The following is a 27,978-nucleotide window of genomic DNA, read 5'->3' on the forward strand; positions in this document are numbered from 1 at the left end:
CTTAATTTGCCCTTAACTTATCAAACACATGAATATAAATCAAGGAGTCACGTTTGCTTTAATTTAATGACAATTAATACATAACAAAAAAATTTACAAGCCATATTATGAATGAACTTTTCACATAGATTTTAAGGGATGCATGGCTTTTTCCTCAATTTACACATTAATTTGACATATTTCATTTAATCCATTAATTCTCAGTTGCAGGTGATATTCAGTTAAGGGCCTAAGGGACCTTATAAAACCCAAAACTAAACCCCTTAAGGACACTCTTTTTTGAAAGCTTTTACATATATATGTATAAAAAAAAATAATGAAATACTGATACTCAACTTGCAGCTTGTGGAAAAAATCTGGCCCGCAATAAAACTAAAAAGTAAATGAAAATAAATGTATTCACACTAAAAAAAATGTTTAATTTTTTAATGTAAATGGGTTGCCAGAGTGCACTGAAAAAAGCATCAAAATAGACCTTTTTTTATAAATAATAAAAATTTTTTTAAAAAAGTGCGAGGGAAAAATCCTTTAGGTCAGTGGTTCTCAACAGGCCCAGCCACGGGGTCCAGTCTTCCTCAAAGTCATTAGTTCAAGGTCCACACAGTTTAATATATTCAGTAATATACTTGCATTTGAACATGTAGTCGAGCTAGTTTGCTGTCTCTGTTAAGTAGCTGTGCGTAAGTCACTCGCTCTACAGCAGGAGACGGCACTTGAAAATAACAGCTCTGTGCCAGAAATTCACTGTACCTCAAAATAAAGTTTGTTTTTTACAAATATGACACGTTCGCAAGTCACTTACAGTCCATTCATAAAGGACCCGTGACCCACTTTTGGACCATAACCCACCTGTTGGGAACCACTGCTCTGGACCCCCTGACAGAGGTCTGTGCTACGCCCTCAATGTCCTTAAATCCTAAAACACTCCTGCATACACCTGTCCTTTGTAGGGCTTGCAACAGGCTGCACCGGCTGCTGTGACTGGCCCCTAACCTCCAGACATTTAGCAAAAGTGTCCCCCAGGCAAAGCAAAGTGAGTATCCCTATTTTAAGGGATAATTTACATATTACTTTGGCAGCATCTGCCCATCCATTAATGGTTAAATTAAGGTGTTAGTAAGGAATGTTAAGGGTTCTCAAAAGGGCCAAAAATTAACCCCTTAAAACACCCCATTCGAAGTAGATTTGAAGAGGTGCATGACATTCCCCTACTTTATTTACAAATAATCAATTGTAAGTGTTTTACTTTATTGTTGAGCTTTTATTCTGTTAGACCTTCATCAGAGCATACATGAAGCAACAGTGGACAGGCAGTATGCAACAAACCCATGCATGACCCTGGTGGTAGAATCTCCACCTCCTGGGAGTTGTAGTTCCCCCTGACCGAAAGCTCAACAATAAAGTCAAACACTGCATAGATGTAAATGTGCAGAAATATTTTTCTACCAATCTGGACTTCCTGTTGTTTCCAACATTGCGCCAAGACCAAGCTGGGTGGAGCAGTGGTTGTTTTGTAAAATTATCAGTTTAAAATGTTATCATGTCTGAAATGTCACATTAAACATGTGATATGTAATATGATGTTATCACAAATTGTTATTATTTTTTCTAAAATCAACATTGAAATAAGGACTCAATCCTCTGGAAAGTGCCAGTTTGTGAAGTTGCAGTTTGGACATATTCATCCAAGCATTAGCACACACCAAGCAGGCTGTCTTTCTCATATTTCACTGTAGCTGTCATAAGATAATGCCTTAATTAGAAGTGAAAGTACTTAGTGACTACTTAGTGTTACTTGGATCTGGAGACCACGTAGCTGCGAGCAGATTTGCATGATTTTATTGTGAAACTCAAGTTCTCTTATTTCCGGTGTGGCTCTGCCTCTCTGTGGGTGACTTGACTGCTCCCTGTCTTTATCCTGGGTTAAGCGACGTCACTCCGGGCTGCTGTGGACGCTTTGGGGACACTGTAGCCTACATCACACTACTGGAAGTGTTAAGTGTTCAAAAGCCATTAGTCTCAGTCTTAATTCATTTTTCACAGAAGGTGAGATAAAGATTCTCAGTGTCTGCAGCGTTTTAAATTCATTTAACAGTGAGTCAGGCCAGTGTCATTTAAAATGGGGCAGAACAATATGAATCACATTAGTAACCTTTGAAGAGAACTACAAAGAACACTTGAAACTAATTGATTGAAAGACACTGGAGAGCCTTTGTGAGACAGACTTGTTGGTGTGTTTTGCAGGGCTTGACCGGTCTTGTTGCTAAAACTGTTAAGACACCGCCCTCTTCTGGAAAGTCGACGTAAGCAAATTAGTTAATTGGATTATTTACGGTGGAGCTGTTGTGGAGGAGAGGAGGTTAAGTGTGAAGCTGTGGACAGACTTACTATGCTGTGTTTGGTTGTAGAACCACAGTGATTACTTTAACTGGCCTGTGAGTTTGTCCCAGCACTTTGACTTTGTATGGTTGATAGCAGAGCTGTTGTGCAGTCTGACTAAATGTTGTGTTTGCATTCAATAGGATCAGTGGTATCAGTGTGGAAAGATCTCCATCTTATGGTGAAACACCCATCCGCTGTTTCCCAAACAGTCTCATTAGTCAAGTCAAGTCATGTTTAAAAATAATTGATGTTGGCTGGATGCAACATACAGTAAATGACCCGTCAAAGGACGTCGAGACTACAGAGAAAACAGCAGGCGACTTTATTGGAGCTGAAACTGTTGAGGTTTGTGACATCTATCTATCTATCTATCTATCTATCTATCTATCTATCTATCTATCTGTCTATCTGTTTTGTGTTTCCTGGTTTTAAAGGCTGTATTACAGTAAAGTGATGTAATTTTCTGAACTTACCAGAGAGTTCCAGCTGTTCCATTGTTTGCCTTTACCCACTCAGTCATTATATCTACATTACTCATAATTATTTAAAAAAAAATCTCATTGTGTAAATATTTTGTGAAAGCGGCAATCGTGAACCCTACAATAATATCTATTAAATATTAAAGTATTTGGTCTAAAATATCGGAGTATTTGATTTCCTCCTTATTGCCCAGCCTAATCTGGAATGCATTCCAGTACTTTTATTTAATTGTTATTTATTTGACCTTTATTTGACTTGGCAAGTCATTAAGAACAAATTCAATTGTAATTGTTCGTCACTGTTGTAGAGGGTCAGGTCTGCTGAATGCTTGATAATATTTTGGTATGGTCTATGGTACTATGTGTGTACTGTTTTTATTAAGCTGTGTGTGTGTGCGCGTGCTGTTGTTATTAACCGACTGCCGTGTCCGGTGTCCTGAGGAAGCCCTGGTTCTCAATCCTGTAGGAAGCTGGACAATGGCGGGATGTGAGAGGCGCCCCTCTCTTTCTCTATCTCTCTCTCTCTCTGCAGTCTTACCACTTTGGTTCTGGAGCTCAGTGGTTGTACAAGATGTTTTCTCTTTGTCCTTTAATCTGCTTTACTCCCTCAGTTTGGTTTTCAGTTTCAACGGAGTGCTTTGTAAAGCCGTAGTGTGGATTTCAGCGAAAGGGAAATGGATATCAAATGTTAAAAAGCAATTTAGAAATTCCTTCATCATGGAGGTGCTCTGTTGGCAAAGAGGACAAAAGTTTGTACTGTATGACCTCAGTGTCCTAAATTCGTCATTGTTTCGCTGTCCAGGAGATTGAAATCATAATCTAAGACTGTAGCCTGTCTTGTGTTCATGTTTATAGAGAAGAAGAATTCTTAATCTTACTGAAACAAATGAAAAATCTAATATAATACGCCACACAATGATTTTAAATGTATTATCCTGTTTGTACTACAGTGTGTTTACTGAGCTGGGCCAAGTCAGTATGGATAATGATTTACTTAAATTAACCATCTCCAGGGTGTGTGTATTCGTGTGGGTGTGGGTGTGTCACTGTGTAGGCCTGATGCGTACTGGGTGCTGATTGTGCTCCTATGTCAATCCTGCGTTGTGCTTTTGTCCTCCAAAGTGATGTGGCAGAAAAACAGGAAGTTGGCCTTCCTGTGCAATGAAGGCAGCAGGGCAGGAGGCCGTCAGGTCAACGTGGCGCTGTCACTGTCTGCAAAGGCGCCAGTGCCCCCTAATCGACAGTAAAGGAAAACATCCCCTCGTATGTGTTATTACTGGAATAAACCGGCACACTGTTTACATCACTCTGCGCCCTCTGATGGAAACTGTTTCCTTAATCACGCCGATTGCACAAATTATGCCTTTTTATGAGATGCTTAACACCTGGCGGCGGCGGTCGTGTTTTTGTTGCAGTCCTAATGTATTGCCACATTGTATAGCCTAATCATCCCATCGGTGTTTTCCTATTGGAGGTAATGTGTCTTTTGTTTGTCACACTCAGGCCATGTGTCCACCAGTAGCACTGATCAGCAGTATTCTGCATTCTTCTCTAACCCTCACAATCCTTGCCCTTTGTCCAACCACATGGCTGGGGGAAAGTACACACACACTCACACGTACACACACACACACACATAATTTAGCATCCACCCTGTAATACAATGCTGATATCTCCACCCATTCCTGGCTATTCCTAATTTGTTTCTATTCAATACACCCACATTCCCTCCCTTTTTTCTGCCTCACACACACCACGCACACAGGCACATTTTTGCAAACAGAGCAGAATAAATGGTCTGTGTCCTGCAGCCTTGCATAGCCAATTGCATGATCACATGTGCAGTGCGGGGCTGATATTCTGTGTTCAGGGTGACTTTGTCATGGTGCACTGGGGGCTGGGGATACACAATCAGTTCCAGAGTTTATATTTAACTAAGCAGGCAAAAAAACACAAGAAACCAAAGCAACGCCAGCCTGGGGATTATTATCTCCCAAAACACAGATAGGGATGGACGTGACCCAGAAAGTGAAAAGGTGTTAATGATAGGGAGAGGTCACTGTTATTGCACACGAGAGTAAATATTTCACATTTCGCAGTACAATAAATGGAATGCTGGGCAGTGCTGTGAAGGCTCTGCACCTTTAGGAATGAAGATTAGTGATTTCTCAGGTATGGAAACAACAATTGCTGAATGTTTGTGCCTTCAATCAGCTGTCATCTTCTGCGTGCGGGTGCGTCAAACCAAACTGGTGCGACTGGTGTTGTAGAATGAGGAAATAGGCTGACTCTAAATGGGAAGTGGTGCCACATAATAGCTGGGCTTTAACAGCTTTGCAAGACAGATTAAAATGCAATTATAACCTGACCTCTTTTCGTTGGTTAAGTTTCCTTTTAGGCTTTCCAAAGTTTGACTGAGAAAAAGTGTGCGTGTGTGTGTGCGTGTGTGTGCGTGTGTATGTGTATGTGTGTATGGGGACAGGGGTGAGTGAGGAAAACAGAGACAGAGAGGGAGAGAGAAAGGGGAGGCTTTGCCCTTGCCCCAAAGAAATCATGGGAGGAGTTAACAGCAAAACTTCCTCAGTCAGTGACATGCCGTCTGGGATAGCCTCTGTAGCGCTCAAAGGCACACACACACATTCTCACTGACTTACACACTAAGGTATTGCTTTCTTTTTCTGTTTCTACTCTCCTGTGGTTTAGGGCCGACATCGGAGAATGACAGCAGCTCCAGCAGCTGTCATGAGATGCAATTCACCGGTTAAATGGTGAAACCACACACACACACACATTCACAGAGCACATAGATACACACACACACGCTACGCACATGAGGAATGAATTGAGAGGAGAGCGCTGGCAGCAACACAGAGGTAAGAGCTGTTTTTTTTTCCTACATTAATAATGTCTGACTGCTCTTTATGTCTTACTGTATCATAAACATTGTCCTATTTAGCAGGATTAACACTGCTGCACTTTGTACTTAGTCACACCATAAAGTTTCTCCTAGTCAGAGTATAGGATGGACATAAAAGCTGTCATGTAGTGATTGCAGGTCCTTAGTTTGTTCACTAGTGCTTTGATAATGAATGTAAATGCTCCTTAAGTCTTCTAAAGGGCAGAAAAACTGCAAAAAAGTGAAATAAAGGAATGTTAGATTGTCCACAAAGCTTGGTGAATATACTTCCACAAAGTTTGTTTCAGTATCTGTACAAATGCCGCTATGCAACAGTGTGGGAATCTCCCTGCGGGGAGCTCTGTCCTAGACACACAGGCATGCCTGCAAGTGAGCTAACAGGGGGTTAGTCTAAACTTAGAGTCCCTAACCCCCTGTCTCATATTACTCTCCGCTAACTCCTGTACCACATTTTCCGAATCTACAAACCCCGGTTGTACACATACGCAGTCCCGAACACCTCAATCAAACCTTGCTCGGCATGCATGTGAACACAGCCAGACAGACACTGCTGACACCATATGTTTCTTATTAGGCTGAATGCTATTGTCATGGACTGCCGAGTGTCACAATTGCAGCCCAGGCTTTTGCTGTGGTTTCAAACTGTGTGGAAACTGCAAGGTTGTTTATGGTATGTGGTCATTGGACTCGTCAGTCCCTGTCATTACAGGTGATACACACTGTGCTTGTGGGTCAACATTCCTTTAATCATATGTGTGCTGATTATATGAGGCTGTAGTAGTGCTGTGCAGGGCGTGCAGTCATTCAGAGGAGGGAGGTTTTGACCCTCCTTCTGACAGGAAACATTAACTAGATCAACAGGTGTTCAGCTAAGATGTGATTCAGGCTTATTGTATACAGCACCACTAGCAACACATTGTTTTCACTGACAATCTCTGTATGTTTGAAAGTGGATGTCACTGGAGACAACCAATGCCTCTTGTGCAGCATTCGGAGCAAACAAAGGGCCAAGCATGTGACCGCACATATCAGCCTTGAGCAGTCTGTGTTTATTAGATTAGACAGAATCTGTTGCACTATGAGAAACAAGCAGGGGAGTCTTAAGAGTGTCAGGATATGCCCTGACACGACTACGGCCTGTTTACGGCTTTCTGCCTCACAAGATACACACACACACACACACACACACACACAGATTCGATCATGACCAGTCAGCCGCCACATAAACAAGATGAAGAGACTGGTCTCGGACAAAGATATCAGCCTCTTTGTCTCCAGCGTGTTCAAGCAGTGGAACGATCAGGGCGCAAAGGAGGAAGGAACTTTATGCATTTGTTTCCCACAATCACAGATTAACAAGCCATGGCAGCTGACAGAAGTCACAGACAGCATTATGCACAGAGCATCTCACCCTCTGTAATGTAACAGAGGGTTGTTCCAATCAAATCATCATCCTGTTGTGTGTGTGTAATTATCATTATGTTTGAAAGAGCTGGGAATTTATGAGGCAGAAATATACTAGCAAGTTGCATTGTGGGAAATGTAGTTATACAAATCCCAACCTCCTCTTCTTCAGTTTTGACTAATCTTTCTTTAATCATATTTTCACAAGCCCCCATCTTCATGAAAGCACAGTGCTAAATCACTAGTGTCCCTTTAAGGACTCTTCAGATCAGTATAGTGTTAGTTCACTGCAGCCTCCACACAAAACAGATACATCTGAACCCCTTAAGGTTACATTTATCTGAGCATACAGCTTCAGTCTGACATCATCCCAATAAAAAAGGGTCTCCTCTACTTTCAGATCTACAGGAGTTTGTTTCTAGAGTGGCGTATTTATGCTAATTTTATTTCCTTTTACATGTAAATTAATAAAGCTTGAAATTGTTCTCTCATACATCAAGAGTAATTCAGTTTTGTTCAAAATACACCATATAGGACACTGGTTCAGCTTGTTAGATGCAAGCATTATGGGTGCGGGAAACAGCATTAAAAAGTGCTGTAATATTTCAAAACAAATGTATTCCCTTAGTCGATTATTTCAAGCAAAATTATACAGGCTCAGAATGTAAATCAAGTTTTTAATAATTTGGCTTATATTGTATTAGCCTATTCTATTTCATGACATTTTTATAAAACATTTCCACATTAAAGGCACTGTGTTGCAGTATCTTTTTCTTTATCCTATTATAGAGTAACATAATCTGTCTTTTAGCTACAATATCATTAGAATTATTAGATTCTACTGATATCAGCTTGTATTTTTTTTAAAGTTACACAAGTAAATGGACTGCACTTGTATAGCGCTTTTCTACTCTTCCGACCACTCAAAGCACTTTTACACTACATGTCACATTCACCCATGCACATACACATTCACACACTGATGGGTGAGGGTACCGTACAAGCTGCTTCTGCTGCTACTCATTGAGCATTCACACACACTAACACACTGATGGAGCAGTCATTGGAAGCAATGTGGGGTTTAGTGTCTTGCCCAAGGATACTTCAATGTGCAGACTGAAGGAGCCGGGGAGTGAGCCGCTGATCTTTCAATCGGTGGACACTTTATCTCTGAGCTACGGTTCAAGAGATACATACACACACACACACACACACACACTCATAAAGTAGCAACAATAAAGTAACAATACCAACATGTAAGGAAAAAGAGCAACTAATTTGAACAGTTGAGGGAAAAAAACAAATATACATAAATCATTTAAAAATACAGCAAAAAAGAATTTCAGAAAAATATATAGTGTTGTAATTGTAAGTGTTATTGTTACTTCAAAGTGCTTAATATGCATATACATACAAACATACCCATATCTATGGACACATATAAAGATATATCTACACATAAGCGCATATACATCACATACACGTTTACACATACCATCCTCATCCATACACATAAACATCACATACTTTGGAATATGTTCAGTTATACAAACAAAACAGACATGGTTTGTATTTACATCCCAGCATCAATAACCTCTTCGAAATCTGGATTCTTCTGTCAAATTCTGACGTTCTTTTTTTTTTTTTTTTTTCTTAACTCCTTCCACACCTTGACTTTTTTTTCTAATGGAGTTGAAAGAAATTATATTGCAGAATTATTTTTCTTTCAACTCATGCTGTGCTTCCTATTGAGAGCCTCTATGAATAAGGAGGTGGGGATTTGTTTTGCTGCTGCCCTGCTACAGGTTGTTGTTATACATGCCATCATGACACACCCAGATGAGACACACCATGCCAGACACAGCTTTAAAAATCTGGCACTATCGGGGCATTTCATTACCCCCTGAGTGAGCCCATTGTGCCAGAGCATTACTGACCCATTACACCAGTGTACCTCCATCTAACTAGAGGCCCCTGCTTGTCTACACACTGTGTGCTGTGGAGAACATCAACAGTTTAAGAATTTCACCCTCTGCACTACAGGCTACTTCCTTGTCAGATGGTAAAGGGTCACATGAGGTCAATGATTCGGGCTTTCCATTACAGCATGTTTTGTTGTGCACACATCCCTCTTTACATCACAGTGAAGCCTTAAACAACCAAAACTCCCTCATCATCCAGTCTCCACCTTGGATCTCCATCCTCATCTTCATGGTGACCTTACAGTGCAGGGTGATGCTGTCCTGGTGTGTTCATGTCATATCATCTGTCCGTTACCCATCTAACAGCAGAGGGTAGAGTTGTGTTGAAGTGTGGGATGTGGATAAAGTGATCCTCGATCTATGCCACCGGGCAACGCTCATCCCCCCTCGCTGTGACCTTGCAGCCTGTCCCCGTGTGGCATTGCCTTACAGTGCCTCAGCACTACATTCTCCAAGCAACACACACAAAAGACACACACTTTGTCTTTGTGACACACATTCTGTGCATATTTTCACTGGCACACATAAGTGAACACACAGGGAAACTAACTGAGGCCTGCCCCCCACACACATACACACCACACACACTCATACCAATTGCAGAGAGTGCTTTGTGCATTCACTGACTGGGCAGCTACTGAAGAGAGAGAGAGGGAGGCTGGTGGGAGGAGGGAGATGAAGACAGCAAGAGACAGAGGGATTACAAAGAGAAGCAGACCCAGACAGATAGAGGAGAAGAAGAGATAAGAGTTGCAGTGGGACAGAGGAGACACATCCAGTAAACAGTAAGCGGTGTAAAGGCAGGGTGAAGGGGACAGGAAAGGCAATACAGGAATAGGAAGGGAAACAGGGCTTGTCCAACAGAGAGGAAGAGAGTAGGTTGTTGTTAAAGAGGCTGGGGGGAACTGATGGGATGGCATTGATCTCTGGGAGCTGCCGGCTCCTGGGCCAGATGGCGTCTTGTTGCTGCAGACCGCTGCTCAACTCCTGCTGCTGTGGACCGTTCATCAAAGTCTGCCTCTCATCCTTCACAGGTCTGTCCCAGCCCGCTCTCTGCGCTACTACTGTACCGTCATGAGACGGACTGCTACACTCAGATAGACAGGAGCATAGGTGTATACACAACATGGGTAACACACTTAGCCAAGAAGGTAAAAAGGGCATGGTGTGTTCCTGTACCGTAGCAGCATGACTTTGCTTGTGTTGACTCAAGCAGTCCTGTTGGTGCTAACTACGCTGTGTGTTGTAGGATGGAAAAGAATGGGCTGTTGTCCTCCTCGGCCTAATGTCATGTTGCATTGTGTTGCTAAGTTGTGCGCCCCATTGTCTTGTTGTGAACGCTTTGCATCAAGATAATACTGTTCTGCTGTGTTTGTGCACTGACAAAGCATGTGGAAACTGAAGGAGAGAGTTTTTTGTTACCCCTTGGTTAACAGTATGTTCTTTTTTCGTTTTTAACGGTGCCTGACTGTATGTCTGAAAACATGTGACCGTGCTGACATAGAAGTGGAGGAGTCAGGGGCAGGGCAGCTGTTTGAGCCTGGAGGTTGTTCTGATGTCAGCGCAGCTGTGTGTCTGTGCCGGGCCTGTGTATGTTCAACGTCATCGTACCCCCCCCCCCTCCAACCCTGATAACTCCTCGCACTAACCAATGGCTTGTGTGGTTAGATGTCTGCAGTATTTCCAGTATAAACTGCTGAAGACAATCAAAACAGGCACCTCTAAAGCCAACTAAATGACATTTCATATCTTGTATGTTTAATCCGTACAATAACGGAACTATAAAAATTACAGTCGCTGTTACAGGGGTCTTATTTACCGGACTATTGCTTGGCCAGGAGCAGTCTCTGCCAAGAAATAGTCTGGTGCATAACCCCTATAAGATGGCGAACTGTAATTTTTACACTTCATGGTGTAACGTGTGAATTAATGAGCTTAAGAGGTGCTGCTGGTAGACTAAGATTTTACTTTTAGTCAGTCAGGCTAGCTGTCTCCCCGTTTCTAGTCTTTATGCTAAGCTAAGCTAACCAACCTCTGGCTCCAGCTACATAATTCCCGTACAAACATGAGCGTGGTATCAATTTTTTCATCTAACACTTAGCAAGAACACTATAAAAACTATTTGATGATTACCGTAAATGATTAGAAGGAAGTATAAAGGGAACCAAACGTGTTTTCTTCACATCCAGGTTCATAAACTGATTTGTTCCTCTTTCTCCAGACATCTCTCCTGCTGAGCTGGATGCTCTTTGGAGGGAACCACCGTATACTCTTGGGGGAGCAAATGAGCACTTCCCAGGAAATGACATCATGACTCAAGGTATTGTGCACCAAACATCTTTATCAAGCTTAGTTTAGATTTAGATATTATTATAGACGACTCTTTTAGTTGAGGCCCTATTGAGCTGTACTCCTGTGTGTGTGGTCACAAACTGAGGAAGTGTTTGAGACATCCTCCCTGCACAATGGAACAAACCAGGGGAAGCCCGTCAGCACTATACTGCAATACCCAGCTGCTAGATATATCCATGTGGCTGATATTTATAGGTTCTGAAACTATTAAGATCTTGTTAATGTGTTCAGATAAAACTAACTTACTTACTTACTAAAATTCAATGGAAAAATAGTTAAAATTGAGAGCTTAAAGCATTGGCTAAATGGCTGAAATCTCTGGCTTCAGTGCCTCCAGGTACTGTAGTGGGAATTCTGACTTTACCAGATCAACCTAAATTGCATCACTTATGACAAAAATACATCTCTGACTGTCTTTTACTATACAAAACCTCTCGGCTCCTCAAGTCATCAGGCTTCAACTGTCCCAAGATTGCAGACCAAACATGGAGAGGCAGCATTACTGTGCACCACTTCTAGAGGATATTAGACTGCGCCAACTTTGACCATCTTTAAATCCAGGTTCAAAACTTTTATGTTTGACTGAACCTTAAATACCCCAGGGTGGGGGAGCCCTTCTTTTTCCTTCTGGGTTCCTGGTCTGAACCCAGGGTGGGGGAGCCCCTCTAGTGCGCAGTTTGCATGTTCACCCGTGTCAGTGTAGGTTTTCTTCGGGTACTCCAGCTTCCTCCCACAGTCCAAAGGCATGCAAGTAGATGAATTGGTGACTCTAAATTGCCCGTAGGTGTGAATGTGAGTGTGAATGGTTGTCTGTCTCTATGTGTTAGCCGTGTGTCTGGCAACCTGTCCAGGGTGCACCCCGCCTCTCGCCCAATCTCAGCTGGGGTAGGCACCCACTAGTGTTAAATAATATCCAGTATAAATGAAATAAACTGAACGCATTTTGGACTACACGAAGGATGGTGTCAATGAAGGAATATTTGAGTTGTTCTGTCAGGGCTTTTGAGGTACATTAGACAAAAAAAACCCATCACAAACCACTGTTCAATTCATAAGTTCAACCGGTACAGGATTGGCTACACACTGACCACAGCTGTTTTCCTCAATGGCAAAACAGTGATTGCCATCTTGTGTCATCTGGTAACAATTTCAGTTAAATTTCCATCAGTCTGGGACTTGCATTGTAATTACAGCTTACTTTAAACAGCCCTTGTGATGACCTTTTTGATAAAATTGTTTCTACATACTACACACCTGTCTTTATCACACATAACCCCCCAAATATAATATGCTGTTGAGGATAAACTGGCTTGGACTGTTTTCTAACTTTGGGTGCATTAAGGAAAAATCATGTATGCTCTCCTTTTGGCGTTGAGTTGGAAAAGATGACAGTTTGAGCTTGATCCAGCAGCTTTTTTCCTGACTTTTTGTTTCTTGTACCAGGTGCAGGTGAGGAGGAGGATGGTCCAGTGGTGGAGTCAGGTGAAGGAGGGGTGGAGCCTGACAGCTACTGGAAAAAGAAGGAAGCCTTCCTCAGAGGAAGCACTGTCTCACTGGGAGAGAAATTCTCCTCAGGTACATTAAATGATGCTTTTACCAAAGCTGACTTGTATGTTTCCACTGAAAAAGAAGCTTTTACATTAGTTAAACTTGTTGTTTTTTTTTTATTTATGCAGAAGAATTCTCCATGCATTATATTTATGCATACTGATGAGGCGCATTTCCCTATCCACTAATGTTTTACTCACTCAGCATTTTAGCTCCATCCATCACATTCCCCAAGTTCTTCCTCTCAAATGGATTTAAATGGCCACATTGAGTGTCCAGTAAGAGGCCTAATAGCTTTGTTATTCCTCTGGGGACAAACGTTGTGCTCACAGAGCATCTCGCTGAAATATGAGGCCTTGTAGAAAATCTTTAATGAACTCTTGAAAGTTTTGTCTCTCTCAAGATGTTTTCCCTTTTACTCAGTGACGAGAGACAGAAAAATACAACAAATGTGATGAATTAGCAGAAGGATTATAGATACATTATTAGTTTTTCCTTTCGTGGTTAATTCTGGCAGACAATGGATGAGTCCTCTGCTCCGTTCTCAAAACCAATTTTTCTTCTAAGCCTATTTGCATTGGATTTGTTTAAATTCCATATTATTCCACTGGAAGAAACAAATCAAAGAGTGATTAATCACAGTGTTCTCATCTTTTGCCTAGAAATTGTGCTGCTGTTCACTGGGCGGAGGCGCTCCTGTGTGGCTCCTGACCGAGCCCTACAGGAGGCGCTGCGCACCCGACTCCGAGTGGTGGAGAGCAACAGCCAAGACGTCATCCAGCTCTTTAAAGTGAGTGACAGTCAAACCTGACGATGCACACATTACATAGGCATTACTGTACTAGTCAGACCTTCTCAGATCATTACACAGTCTAAGGTGCATTATGAAATATGATATATCAAACTGTATATGTATTGTGCACTTAACAGAAATGGATGGATGTTTAACTGTTGAAATATGACACTTTGTTTCTGCAGGACTTGTCTGCACGTCTGGTTTGTGTCCACGCTGAGAAGGATAGCTTTGTGCTCACATTTAAGACTGTGGAGGAAATATGGAAGTTTTCAACTTACCTAGCATTAGGTAAGAAACTACAGCCACTCAATCAGGTCTTACATGAGCACAGTTAAAGGAGAACTTCACCCCTCAAATGACCCTTTGTATATCAATTACTCACCCTGTGTTACATTGAATTTGTAAAGAAACCTTTGTTTTTCTTGCATGTCTCCAAAGTGAACGAAGAATCCAAAAAACACAAAACATTCTTGATAAAATGAAAACAATGGCGACTGTGTTTAACAGCAGCACAAGTACATCAGAACTTCCATTTACAAACTCTCACACAATTCATGCAACACAATCTAACACTCCTTTATCCAGTATGCTAGGTACTTCCCACACACATGCATTTTTGCAGAAATGTTACTATTTAAAACACTTCCACATAACCAACAAAGGTGCGCTACCCACTCATGTCTGAGACTGTTTATGTGGAAGTGTTTTAAATAGTAAATGGTATTTCTGTGCTTAACACTGGTTTCGAATTAGGTTGGAAAAAGGTGAAGTACTTTTGGCGCCAGTCAGAATTTAGAAATTTGAGAATGTGATGACAGCTGTTGGGTTGTGTGGTCATGTTGCCACTGACTCTCAAATGTGAACAAACCACACTCACGCCATCCTGAAGTAGCTCACTGGAGTTATTTGAGTGTTTAACTCTATGAAAATACCACCTGAGGGTGATTTTTCAAAACTAAGAATACTTGATGTTGAGTGTGAAGGCTCATGCACCCCTTCAATTTCTTGTAGCCAGGCACGTAAAAAGGAAATGTCCGCAGGCAAGAGATGATAGAATTCCTGCTCACTGTCCTTTAACTGCAATAAACTTTATTGAGAAATATGTTTCCGTAAAGCCCGCTTAACCTTCATCATGTGAAGTGGGCTTTACCTGATGAAGGTCTAAACACTATGTTGCCCAGTTTTCAGGTGCATTACAATCACATGAATAGCTCTTTGCTTTACCATAGTAGATATTGTTGTTGAGATATGCAGTGATATAAGCATATAGAGTATTACTAATATTTGTTCTGGGTTGCAGGTTTTGTGGCTCGCTGCTTGGAGAACTTCCTGTGTGATCAGTCCTTCTGGCTGGACCCAGAGCTGCTCAGTGACCTACAGATCAGTGTAACTGTGGACGAAGAACATCTGGCCACCCTCTACCTGGGACTGTTACTCCAGGAGGGTCAGTAATATTGAGCTCTATCATTTTATGGGAACTCAGCCAGCCATTTATAAGCAATTTAATTATTAATACAGAGGTCGGGAGAGTGAAAAGCTGTATACCATGACTACTATGTTCTCACAGTCTCAAAATTTAAATGAGATTTTCTTCCCTGTGAAAACTCTCGGAATATTTGAAGTATTTATTGTCAGAAGTTTTTCAATCTTGTCACTCTAATTATACAGTAATTTATTGCAGCTGCCATTTGATCCCATTACTTTGAATTCATTTTCACTGACCCCAATTAACACGAAATGTGACTGCCACATATGACTTTGGACAAATTATAGCCCTATTGTCCTTCGAAGAGCTTATGTGCCTCACTGTGTACAGTTATGCCAAGAGTTAGTTGTACTTGTACTGCTCAGTGAGCATTTTATAAGCAGTTTTATCATTAACAAAGAGGTTGAGAGAGTGAAAAGTTGTGTACCTCGACTGCTATGTTCTCACATTTAAATTTGGGTTTCTGCATTGTCAAATCTCTCAAAATGTTTGGAGTATTCTTTGTCAGAAGTAACTTGAATTTTGTCTAAAGTATAGACTTCTAATTAAAAATCAGAATTATGATCCCCTTTCTATTTATGGTCACAGCTTCCCTTTTTTGTATTGCATGAGGAAATCAAGTAAAAGTTGACATCAATGAATTTTAGCAATTTGCTCTGGTGTTTTTTTGCATTATAAAATAAGTGTTCTGCTAAAGCACAACCATTACACTACTTCCCTAGAAGAATGTATATTGATTTCCTCGGGCTGGTCTACACAAACATCACTACTTTCTCCTGAATATTTCCCCTAGGCAAAACGCTTCACGGAAACGTATAATAAAACTGCAGTGCTGGCAAATAGTGATGAGAATTACATTAACGTAATAGGCGGCGGATAGAAAACATCCATCATTTGCCTGTGACTGAATGAGGGCACACTAGCTGTAGCACTTTTGCTGATCTTGAACTTAAGTGTGGTGACTTTTATCAACACCGGCTGAAAACACTTTGCATGTCTGGATTCATACATGCTCATTTGCAGAGGTTGAGTCAGTCTGCTCATAAACCTGTCTCTCTGCAGGATCCTTCTTTGCCAAGGCGCTATTCACAAGAAGCGAGCAGGATGAGGACGACGAAGAGCAGCTGTCGTTCAAAAAGAATGACTTGCTGATGGTGAGGGACACAGGGCAGGACATGTGGGAGGGCACCATGCTCTCCACAGGAAACCACGGCCTGGTTCCACTCAACGCCATGCAACCGCTGCCTTACCCCTTCTATCAGTGAGTCACTGTGTTCCTCAAATGAGCCACTTCTGCTACAAATTCCTTGATTTACTCTGTAAGCAGCAACAGAGTGACTAACATGTTCTCTTGTCAAAACCTTTGGCTGAATGAACAGCAGCACTGCAGATGGTGGACTTGTGCACATATGTTAAACTCTACTTCCTGTTTGGTCAGGTGGTTCCTGAGGAAGTACCCGGGCAATGCTGGATGCTCACCAGCAGAAAAGGAACCATTCGAACATTCAATTGGTAAAAACCTTCTGCATACAACACGTGTTCAAACATAAAACACAGTATATTCAAACAGTGTGTTGCACTCAGGTACAGATAATTTTAACTCCTCCACTGATGTGATGGGAAGTTGAGGTGAACTGGCTGAAAGCAGCTTTCATAGTGTTGTTTTCAGACGTAGTTGTTTTCGATGAAAAAGAATGAAAAACTTACCATATATGACCTGCTCAGCACCAAACTGCAGACAGACACAGCGACAAGCTGGTGAACATAGTGGAGCACTTAGAGCAGCATTTATTTCACTCAAGGGGTTTTGGAGACCAATACAGAGCTAAACTGAGAGACTTAAATTTATCAGGTGGACACAAACATGATTCCAAATCAATGCTAATGTCGCTCAGTGTCTGCTATTTGTTCAACTTTAAAAGGAAATAAAATGTTAATGTTGTCTTCACAACTACTGGCCACAGTTTCTCCTGGGGTGGTTGTAGTAGTGATTGAGATGCCTTTGATGCCTCTGCATGCAGTGGTACACTACATGTGTTCAATGCTGAGGTCAGCTTAAAGGGAAGTTTCATCCCAAAATCAAAAATCCATATTTTTCCTCTTACCTGTCGTGCCGTTTGAATTCTAGATTGTTTTGGTGTGAATTGCAGAGTGTTGGAGATAATGGCTGTAGACGTATCTTGCTGATATAATGGAACTAGATGGCACTTGGCTTGTGGCACTTAAAGTGCCAAAACAAATGCATTTGAAATACTCAACAGCAAACTAAAGACCTTTCTGTGAACAGTTTCATGTAGGAACGATTTTCTTCCTACTGAATTACATCCAGCAACCGTGCCATTTTCATCTCTGTGACGAACAATGACCCTGTAATCCAACAGTAGATGCAAATGACTAATAAAGCAATACAGCCACTGCCATCTTGTGCTGGTGACGACCAATCACTAGCAGCAAGCAGGGCCATTTACTGTGCCACTGATCACAAGCTCACCGATTGGCACATACAGCTGTCAATCATGATGCCACGCCCCTATTTTACAGTTAAAACCAAATGTATTAGACAAATGAACACTTGAACATACATCAGCATGATAAGAACCACCTCACTGACAGAAACCATCATTGGCACAAGAATTAGTTGACGTGTACTTTGATCTTTTAGTTTTGTCCATGTCCCATTCACCAACTGGGGACAGGGTTTATGACTTGTACCGCAGCCAGCCACTAGGGGGTGATTGAGGTGTTTTGGCTTTACTTTAAGGGAGTTGTCATGCCATCCATCTTTATTATACAGCCTATGGTAAATGCACACTTCCTTCTACTCAGTGATACAGCTGGCAGGTGTTGTTCGGTAGAAAGAAAGTAGTTCCTGCATGTAACTGCTGACAACAAGGTCTGTAGATTTTCTTCAGTAACCAGGTCATGATTTCTGGAAAGAGCTGTTGGGATTGTCAAATGTATTTTTTGGCACTTTGAGCACCACAAGCTGAGTGCCATCTAGTTCCATTATATTAGGGAGAAGGCAGACATCTTAATGGCCAATATCTCCAGCACTCAGCAACTCACACCAAAACAATCTAGACTACTAAATAGCACTACAGGTAAGAGGAAGATATGTATGATTTTGGGGTAAACTGTCCATTTAAGTACAAAACTTCTCACAAAAGTCAGGAAATATATTGTGACCAGTCTGAATGTATGATGTAATTTAACTACATTAAAATGTTGATGAAGTCAGCAGTTTTACAGAGAATGATATCAAACTTTTCCACTTTCTAGTTACGGGAATACACAGTCAGGCAAAGCAACGATGGATCAATAGTAATAGCATAGTAGCTCCAACCTGTATGCACTTGTGAAAAGCATTTAAACTTTATTGATCTCTATCCCGTCAATACTTTTGCAGGATGTAAAAATACATATACAAGTAGAAAGATATATTGTATCATCATATTCATAAATCAAACAATGTTCTTACACACTGATCTAAAAAACCTGTCTTCTTCTTGTCCTTTTCCTGCTCTCCTCTTTAAAATACCTCAGTGACAGGTTCCTGTGTAGCAGTAGTCGACTACAGTCCAGTTGGCCCAGATGAGCTTCAGCTGAGTCAAGGTGACATTGTGGAGATCCAGGGTCTTCTAGTCCGAGGCCTGGGTGTGTTCATTGGAACACACACTTCCACAGGTCACACTGGTTTTGTACACAAGGCCCACGTCAAGCCACTGGACACCGAACCCCTGTAAGAAGTTCAGTTTATTGTAGTTTATTGTAGGCTTGAAGTTTCTGGTCTGAAACTGAGAGCACTTTATCTTAAACCCTCTTGTTTACAGTCTTGTACTGATCTTTTATGAATTTCTATTTAGTGTGTCCACAGTCTGGACGCCTTGACAGGGGGGTGGGGACACAGCAGCTTTGATAATGCTGCCTTTGTTTCCCTCACACAGAGACGCACGGTTGGTCTTTCTGACTGAGGAGGAGAGGGCCAGCCTTGCTCAAGTTAACCCGTGTAGCTCTGAGCCAAGTGACAGCAGCCTGCTGGAAAGACTCTTCTCGACTGACATCAGCTCTGTGTACAGGCTAGGTAAAAGAACAACCAGGGTGATCAAGATTTACTGTACTTTTTGTCGGATAGGGGAAAGGGAGAGGTTGTGCCAAGAGCCATGACTGAAATATAGGTCATGTTTGGTTTGATGTGCAGCTCCTGTTTGTTTCCCAAAGAGTCGTACTGTTAGTGATTCATTCTGAGGAAGAAAAAAAAAGTTTCCATTTTTATCCTCAGTTGGAAAAGTGCTGCTTAAATTGATTTACCTTGTGTGTTTTCAGACAGACTGGACGAGACTGACTTCATGTACATCAGGAATCGGCCAAAACATGGTAATGCAATTTATTTACTGGAGGAAATCAGCTGCTTAAAGCTTAATGCACTAAAACAGCTTGAAAACTTAAATGTGTTTATTTATCCGTCTTCTTCCCAGAACTTAAGATTCCTGCAAGTGCTCGTCAGAGCGTCATGTCAGAGAAAAGTGGAGGAACGCCGCCGTATCACTCCTCTCCTCGCGCCTCTCTCTCTCATTCCTCCCCTCGTCTGTCCCTCTATCAGTCCCACAATCCTCTACCACGCGAGGGAGAGCGCCTGTCCTTTACTCTGGATGACACATTCAGAGAGATGGATGAGTTCCAGGAAGACCCACCTCTCTTCTTGGAGGAGAACAGCTGGGAGGGGGAGGACTCAGAGTTCAGTGACCCGACACTAACCCTGCTGAACCACGAACACTTCCAGGTCCATGGAGTCACAGCTTATTCACTGAGTTACTTATAACAGAGGCAATCACAAGAGCAAAGCAACAGATTGTAGGGTTTATTTTTTCTTCTTGTGTGTCTCTTGTTTACATCTATGGCAGCTAATGAAAGCAGTTGTTTATTCTTTATGACAATTGATATCGTAAGATGTCAACAAATGTAGGTGCATATTTTCAGGCCTATAAAACAATCTAAAATTGATGGCAAAGGCGAAAACAGAAAGTAAACTGCCGCCCTGCCTTACCTTGCATGATTATTTAATTGCACGATGACGCAGGAAAATTAGTCAGAAGTCAGTAAATCATTAATGTACCCGTGTACACATTAACACCTGTTCCCCAAGCTTTGCCATCAAAAAAGTCCTTTGCTCAAACAAAAAAACAAAAATCTTTTTACCAGTAAATACAGCCTGCCAAGAGTGTCTTTAATTCTTCTGCTCATGTCTTCCAGGAGGACTTCCTGCCACTGTACGACCTGCAGTATTCCTTCCTGTGGGTGACCTTCAGCGGTAAGACTGAGGACGAGCTATCGGGGCACCTGGAGAGTGTCAGGGAGTGCGCCAAGAGGATGGGCCTGCACTGGGCACATCGACGGGCATGCTTCCTCCTGGGGAGACTCTGTGCCAGAAAGCTGAAGTTCTCCCAGGTTTGTGCTTAAGTCCCAGCATCAATATATGTGTTGTGGATATGTTAATATGCTTTATGCATCAGTACAGTGGCCAATAAAGGCAGACCAAAATTAAGAGAAACATGCAGCAGCTTGAGAAATGATGCCAATTCAAAAACACATGAAATTCCAAATAAATACAGCATAAACCCTGCTTCAAATGAAGAGATGTAAAGTAAAAATGCTGCATATCCTGTCTGTACTAGCTCTCCAGGCCTCTCAAAAATCAAGCTATTCCAATAAGCACTTCCCCTGGCAACCTGGAGAGCTTACGTTGTATTGTCTGGATATGCAGGGTTTTTATGTTGCATTTGCTTTCAGGGTGTTTTTGTGTTTTTGACTTTGCATTGTCTCTGTTTTTGCAGCGCGTTAATGTGTTTGTTTTGGCTTTCTGCCACACGTCGCTCTTGATGGAAATGTTTTTGGCCGTTGTTGTGTGTTTGCCCTCGTCGGCCCCCATGTTAAAGAGACATTTAAAGCAAGTGAGTCACAAGAGACCACAAATACAGAACATTATAATTTATATATTCGTGTTTTCTCCTCTCCTCAGGCCCGTGTGTACTACGAGGAGGCTCTTAGTGTTCGTGTGGACAGTTTCTCTGACACGCCGCTCCTCATCGCTCTTTTCACAAACCTCACTGCCGTCTACCTGAAGCAGCGTATGACCGACAAACTGCCGCAGACTCTGGAGAAGGCGAGTGCCCTGCTCCTCTGTCTCCCCTGCCACACCTTCACCTCCACCGATGAGCTTGAGCTGCTGCAGCTGCTCCTGAGGAGATCGGTGGTGATGGGGGACAAACACCTGGAGGCTCGTGTCTGCTACCTTGTGTCCAGCCTCTTCCTGTCTCTCAGGAAGACTGATGACGCCCTTCCCTTCGTTGAGCGACTCCAGTTTCTTGCTGTGACTTTCTCTGCCACCAATGGGGTTCCCATAGCTCCTTTGGACCTTAACTGGCTCTTGAGCTGGCTATATCATCGTAAATACATGCCTTACTTAGCCCTGGCCTCTCTGAGCCTGGACTCAAGACAAGACCACTCCCTCCACGATGCTTTCCAGAGGATTGAGTTGTTTATCAGGAACTCTGTTCGCCTGAACCCATGCTGGAGGGAAGGAACCTCCCTGCTCCCTGCCCAGATTGTGATCTACCTTCAGCAGGCCCTGATTATAGCTGAGCAAGGGGAGGACATGAAGACACAGAGGGACCTGTGTCAGGGCTTGGCCACTGTCTACCAGCAGTATGATGCTCTAGATAAGGCTGTGCGCTGTGCTCAACAAGCTGTGGAGACCGGGGGCCACATCAATGAGGAGGAGAGCTTTGAGGCCTCTGTGTTGCTCGGGTGGCTGCTGGTGTTGACAGGCCAGGCTGAGAGGGCCCAGAATGTCCTACAGCCACTGCTCACATCACTCCAGGTACAACAATCAACACATTTCACACCAGCTTTTGTAGAAGCACTTGGTCTTAAATGTGGGCTTTAGCCCTTTCTCTGTATGAACACAAAGTGTTCTGTCTCCAGGGCACAGACAGTCCCACGCAGCGAGGAGTGATCCACAACCTCTTGGCTTTGTGTTTGAGGCGGCAGGGTCGAATCCCAGAGGCAGGCTGGCATCTCCACTCTGCCCTGCTGATTTCCAGGGAAAGTGGAAACCAAAGGAACCAGGCCCTTGCACTGGCCAACTTGGGCTGCCTGGCTTTGGATGTTGGGGCATCTACAGTGGCAGAACGCTTCCTGGTCAGGTCAGATATCTGTCTTGTCCGTAAAAAATTTCCCACAGGTAACTCAACACATACAGAAAAAGTTTACAAAGTTTTTTATGGTGATGGTGTATTTCCAGATCCCTACGTCTTTTTCTGGAGCTGTGGGAAAGCCCCACGGATGAGGAGCACGTTCAGACCTACCTTTGGCTGGGGCGGAGCTACAAAGACAGGAGGAAGAGTCAGGACAGCAGGGCGTGTTATGAAATGGGGCTGCTAATCGCACTACATGCCAGAAACTTACACAGTGAGTTTAAGTTAACACATTAAAGCAAGAGTTTGAGATATTGGAAAACGTTCCTACCCTTCTTACCTTTCTTGCCAATAGCTAGAAGATGATAAAGATTGATACCTCTCGCTTACCACTTGCAGCCAGTTAGCTTAGCTTAGGTCGAAGACTGAAAACAGGAGGAAACAGCTAGCCTGGCTCTCTCAGAAAGTAAAAAAACATCTCCCTATAAGCACCTTAATGGAAGCTCACTAATTAACCTGCAAAACCACAAGTTGGTCCCCTGGTTTCCAGTCACTTTGCAAAGCTATGCTAACTGGCAATTGGTCATACAGAAACAAGGAATACATGACAGTGGTACCAATCTTTTCATCATACTCATGGAGAGAAAACAAATAAATACATTTTCCAAAATGTTGAACTACTGGTATTCCTTTAAATGTGTGTGCATAAAGTATTTTACACTTATTAAATAAGATTATGACCATTACTGTATTATTGAGACTGATATTTAAGATTTAAAAACAAGAATCAAAGAGGAATATTTTCGCGTATTTTCATTTTTTAACATCAACACATTAGAGATGTGATGATATAAGCTGAGTGGGATATTTGACAGTTGAAAATTGTTTCTAACGATCTCAAATATATAATTTTCTACTGTTATTTCATAAAAAAATCATAAATCAGTCTCTTTTTTTCACGTGAAATCATACAAGGTGTAACTCTGGTGAAACACAATCCTGTCAGCTCCTTCAACATGTTCACTGCAATTTAGTATTTTCTGCCTCTTCTTATGTTATAGGCTGCTGCTTTATAATTGTCCATGTCTCCAAATGGTTTTGGTAATCAGTGGTTTCTGATCCTGGAATGAGTTAACTGTCGTTTTGGGTACAGTTGCCTCTATTGTTTCAAATTAAATTCAGCACAGACTCACTGACTGCATTGATGTCATCAGTGACATAAACAGTGGTGTCCTCAATGAGCTCCAGACTCAGGCTGGTTTCATCTATTGTGTCACTGGGAGCAGGGGTCATAATTTAACATATCTTGACCTCAACAAAATGGGCACATATTCATTATGCCTCCTGAATGGCGTAAGCAGTGATCCACAGTGTTTATTCCCCTCATGGAGCAAGGCGAGCAGCGACGGAACAGCGCCTCACTTTCCTACCATCACACTTGTCTTTAGTCACAATGAAGCACACACTTCTTCCCCTTCTCTCGCCCGAGCCTTCCGCTCTGTAAGATCGGCATATAGGAAAAGAGTCACTTTGTTGAATGGCGCTGTCCAGGATTTAGCCAAGTTTCAGTGACACACAGGATATTACAGTTCCTGAAAGCCTGTTTGAAACTAATGCAAGCACAGAGATTTTTTTTCAAAGCTTGCACAATGGTTAGCACGACACTAGTTCAGTGGAAAGATCCATGCAGCTGGGTGTTTGATTCCTTCACACTTGCCACAGTGCCTCTGATGTAGACATGAACGCAGAGATAGACGATCTTGCTTGTCCATGTGGTCAGGATTGTAACCGGTGCCCATCACCTCCATGTTTTATCTTGATGTTTACTGATGTTTACATTTGAAAAAAATGTATTTCTTTCTCATACGCTGATACCAATGCATCTGTGATAAGCTAAAGTTGACTAATATTGTCAGCCATACCAATGTACAGTGAAGGTCAGACTTAATATAGTTTTCATCCGGTGTCACCATTTGCATCACTGTGTCAAGTGTCAGTTACATATCTGTTTTATTTTGCTCATAGGTCAGATGGTGGTGGCCAAGGTGCTGAGTCGACTGTATGATGACATGTTACTGTACGGCCAGAGCATCGTTTACTATGAGCACTGTGTGTCAGTATCCAGAGAGCTGAAGGACAAGAGACTGGAGGGAGAGTATCTGGAAATCCTCAGCAGCCTCTACCTCTCACTCAACACTGAAAAGTGAGTTTGTGCCTGTCCCTCCTCCTCACTGTTACTCTCTGTCCATCTTTTGGTTTTTGAGCAAAACAGTCTCAACTCTGGATTGCAGATCATCTCGTAAATCTCTGGACTACACCAAGCAGAGCCTGAGGATTTCTATTGATTTGGGCAAGAGAGAAGAAGAGTCAGAGACGTGGCTGCAGGTGGGACGCATCTACTACCTCATCCAGGAGGACGAGTTAGCTGACATGTACCTGCAGGTGAGGAGGAGGAGGGGATATATGACAGTGTGTAAGGTGGAGTGGCATTCATTGTATGCAGGGACGGCTTTATGCTGCCAGTGTTTTTGTTTCATTTTATCATCAACAATAACTTCCCTAAAATCACTTCCCTGAAAATCATTACAATACATAAAGCTTGGTTTCACATCCTAATGTTAGATAAGCGACCATTATTGATTGACAGTATATTCTGATAAACAGGCAGCAGTGAAGACAGCCCTGAGGATGAATGACCATCACTTTGCCATGAGCATCTACGAGGAGGCAGGAGACGTCTACTTTAAAGGCCACAGGAACAGGATGGCTTCACTGCCTTTCTACAGGGTAAGACGACGCAAAATAAAAACATATGGTGTATTTTGTCAGCCTTAAAGCTACAATGTCATGATGCAGTATTTTCCATTTTTTAATTTTTATTTTATAATCATGAAATTATTTTTAGATTCTTAGCACCACTGATCTCATTTAACAAAACTGTTCATGTTTGATTTCAGGATGGCAGTCTGCCGTTCGCACGGAGCATCGGGGACGTCCACTCAGAGTTCCGTTTGTTGACTAAACTGACAGAGCTGTTAATGACCCAGGGAGAGCAGGAGGAGGCTCTGCAGTACGCAACACTGGCTGTTCAGATCGCCAGCAAAACAGGTACTGAGTGCAGGCATTGCTCTGGAGTAGAATCTGTGCCTATTGTTAGTTAACTTGTCCAGTCAGCTGCAGTAACTGTAGTAAACCAGATGTAGTACTTTGTTAACATAGACTGTTGTTGCTTTTCCTTAGGTGTGCAAGTGAATGAGAGGACAGCCTACCACCGGCTGGCTACAGTCTACTACAACCTGCAGCAGTATGAGATGGCAGAAAACTACTACCTCAAGTCCCTGTCCCTCTGCCCGCCTGTCCTGCAGGACCCCATGGAGGCCCGGTACTACACCAAGGTGTACTGCAGACTGGGCAATCTCACTCTACACAAACTGAAGGTACAAAGCTGAAACAGAATATAGACATAAGCGTGTTTTTGAAATAAACATTCTGCTGAATCTTCATCATAAAAGACACAATCACAAAAAAACACAAGATTTAAACCTGCTTTCATTTACAAATTAATTGACAGGTCTCCTAATACATGGAAATCAACAACATTGTATTAATCGTAGTTATTAATGTTTTGTGACAGGGCATACTTGTGGCCTGAGCTCTCTGCCCTTGTTTCCTGTCATCCCTTCCATGTTGATGCACTATTAAAGATGAAATTCAAAAATTAAACTAAAAAAAAATACTCCCTGACACAGTTAAACTGACTTACATGTTCAATAATGATCAGATGTAAAATGCATTTTTTAAATCAAACTCTCCAGATACAAAAAAGACATTTAAATAATTAAAAAAAATAGATTTTCTAAATTTTCTAAAATCTATTCCTCTTTATCAGTTAAAAACAATAAAGAAACACCTACATTTTTACAATGTAGAAAGACTTTTGTACTTCTTTCAAAGGTACTTTTGTTTGATAAATTCACATATTGTTCAATATGTGGGCTTTGATCAATAATCAAAGGATAATTGCACAATTCCTAACCTTGATTTGATACAAGGGCAGGTGGTTGGCATTTTTAATTTTTGCAGATTTTCCCCTTGTCCTAGAAAGAATGAATTTTTGATCTCAGCAGAGTGATGGTAATTGTCTCCTGTTGGCCTTTTCACAGTAACTGGCTCTGAATCAAACCTTCAGATGTGAAGATGATGTGTTTAATTTAGATGAGACCTGCTCTGACCCTCTGCTCTGTGCACTCTCCCCAGGATTCTTTTGATGCGGTGGGCTACTTCCAGTTGGCTCTGGCAGCGGCGCTGGAGGACCAAAGTAACCCCGAGGCTCTGTACGTGGTGTACATGAAGCTGGCCGAGATCCACGGCAACCACATGCCCGATCCTCAACTGTGCCAAGTTTATAGAGACAGAGCCCAGAGTCTGAAGAGAATTCTGGCTGAGGAGGAAGGCGCTGCTGTTGGAGAGGAAAACATGGCGGATGCAGACACAGAGCCGGGCCAAAAGAAGGAAGAGGACTCCGGTGCTGATATGGAACGTACAGAAAGTTTGGTTAAGAGAAACGGCGTTTTCACATCTACACCTGAAAATAAAAAACGTGATGACAACTCATTTCCAAGAACTTCTTTTATCAGTGAAGACAAAGAGGACAGACATGCAGACACTGACACTGGAGATACTAATGGGAAAGATCACAGCAATAATCTCGATGCAGATGGCCCTTTTGTGGATGCCTTCGACACACAAACCATCGCCAGTCAGTCCTACAGTGACAGTATTCTTACTGAGTCCTTTGATACAGCCAAGGAGCAGATCTCAGACTCCAGCAGCTCCACTGATACTTTACAAACTTATCAGAATCAAACAGATGGGACAGACTTTGATACTGACCACAGCATGCCCAGTCAAATACACATAAGTGACATCACAAGACACAGAGACAGCCACAACACAGATTCTGATATTCAGGATGAACAAAACACCCCCACTAAAGGAACTCATGCAGATCCTTTTCAAAAGGATGTCAGTGATGAGGACAATCAGTCTGATATTAACCGAGATTGTTAGCATAGCAACAACACAGAGAGAGATACATGTGAAACTGGTGACACACACAGTGAACACAGTCTACACATAGTCTCCTATTGGCACTTTATGTTCTTCACTGACATTTCCTCTGTCTGGTCACATGTGTCTTGACCAGCAAACTGACTCCAACGTTCCAGCCACGTGGCACTTATTGTAGGACAGATGATGTCAATACTGTTAAGTTTTCAGAGATTTACTGACATTGAAGCATGTGCCTTTTGTATAATATGTTCTGTGGTTATTACAGTGCATTGTGCTTGTAATATATGTTTTCTAAGTGTATGTTTTTGTATCTCTGGAAGATATGACTCAAACATAAAGAATGTTATTTTCTTTGCTGAGAGTTTT

At 42.2% G+C, this 27,978-nt stretch overlaps 1 protein-coding gene across 4 annotated transcripts; it reads left to right on the forward strand.

Moving 5' to 3' along the window:
- Positions 1-5,466: 5,466 nt before the first annotated feature.
- Positions 5,467-27,978, forward strand: sh3tc2 (SH3 domain and tetratricopeptide repeats 2). Of its 4 annotated transcripts, XM_050043046.1 has the most exons (23): positions 5,467-5,734; positions 10,199-10,315; positions 11,386-11,484; positions 12,960-13,091; positions 13,727-13,854; positions 14,043-14,148; positions 15,161-15,304; positions 16,409-16,607; positions 16,785-16,858; positions 18,890-19,085; positions 19,291-19,427; positions 19,670-19,720; positions 19,822-20,126; positions 20,597-20,791; positions 21,363-22,223; positions 22,328-22,548; positions 22,647-22,813; positions 24,565-24,742; positions 24,831-24,981; positions 25,204-25,326; positions 25,497-25,647; positions 25,780-25,976; positions 26,797-27,978. In XM_050043046.1, exons 2-23 carry the CDS (start codon positions 10,291-10,293, stop codon positions 27,607-27,609), a joined length of 4,653 nt encoding a protein of 1,550 aa, XP_049899003.1. In that variant the 5' UTR covers positions 5,467-5,734; positions 10,199-10,290; the 3' UTR covers positions 27,610-27,978. The 4 variants fall into 4 exon arrangements, with proteins under 4 accessions (XP_049899003.1, XP_049899002.1, XP_049899001.1 ...); XM_050043045.1 differs by lacking the exon at positions 10,199-10,315; XM_050043044.1 differs by lacking the exons at positions 5,467-5,734; positions 10,199-10,315 and adding an exon at positions 9,772-10,198.

Source organism: Epinephelus moara, chromosome 4, assembly GCF_006386435.1.
Source record: "Epinephelus moara isolate mb chromosome 4, YSFRI_EMoa_1.0, whole genome shotgun sequence".
NCBI lineage: Eukaryota > Metazoa > Chordata > Actinopteri > Perciformes > Serranidae > Epinephelus > Epinephelus moara.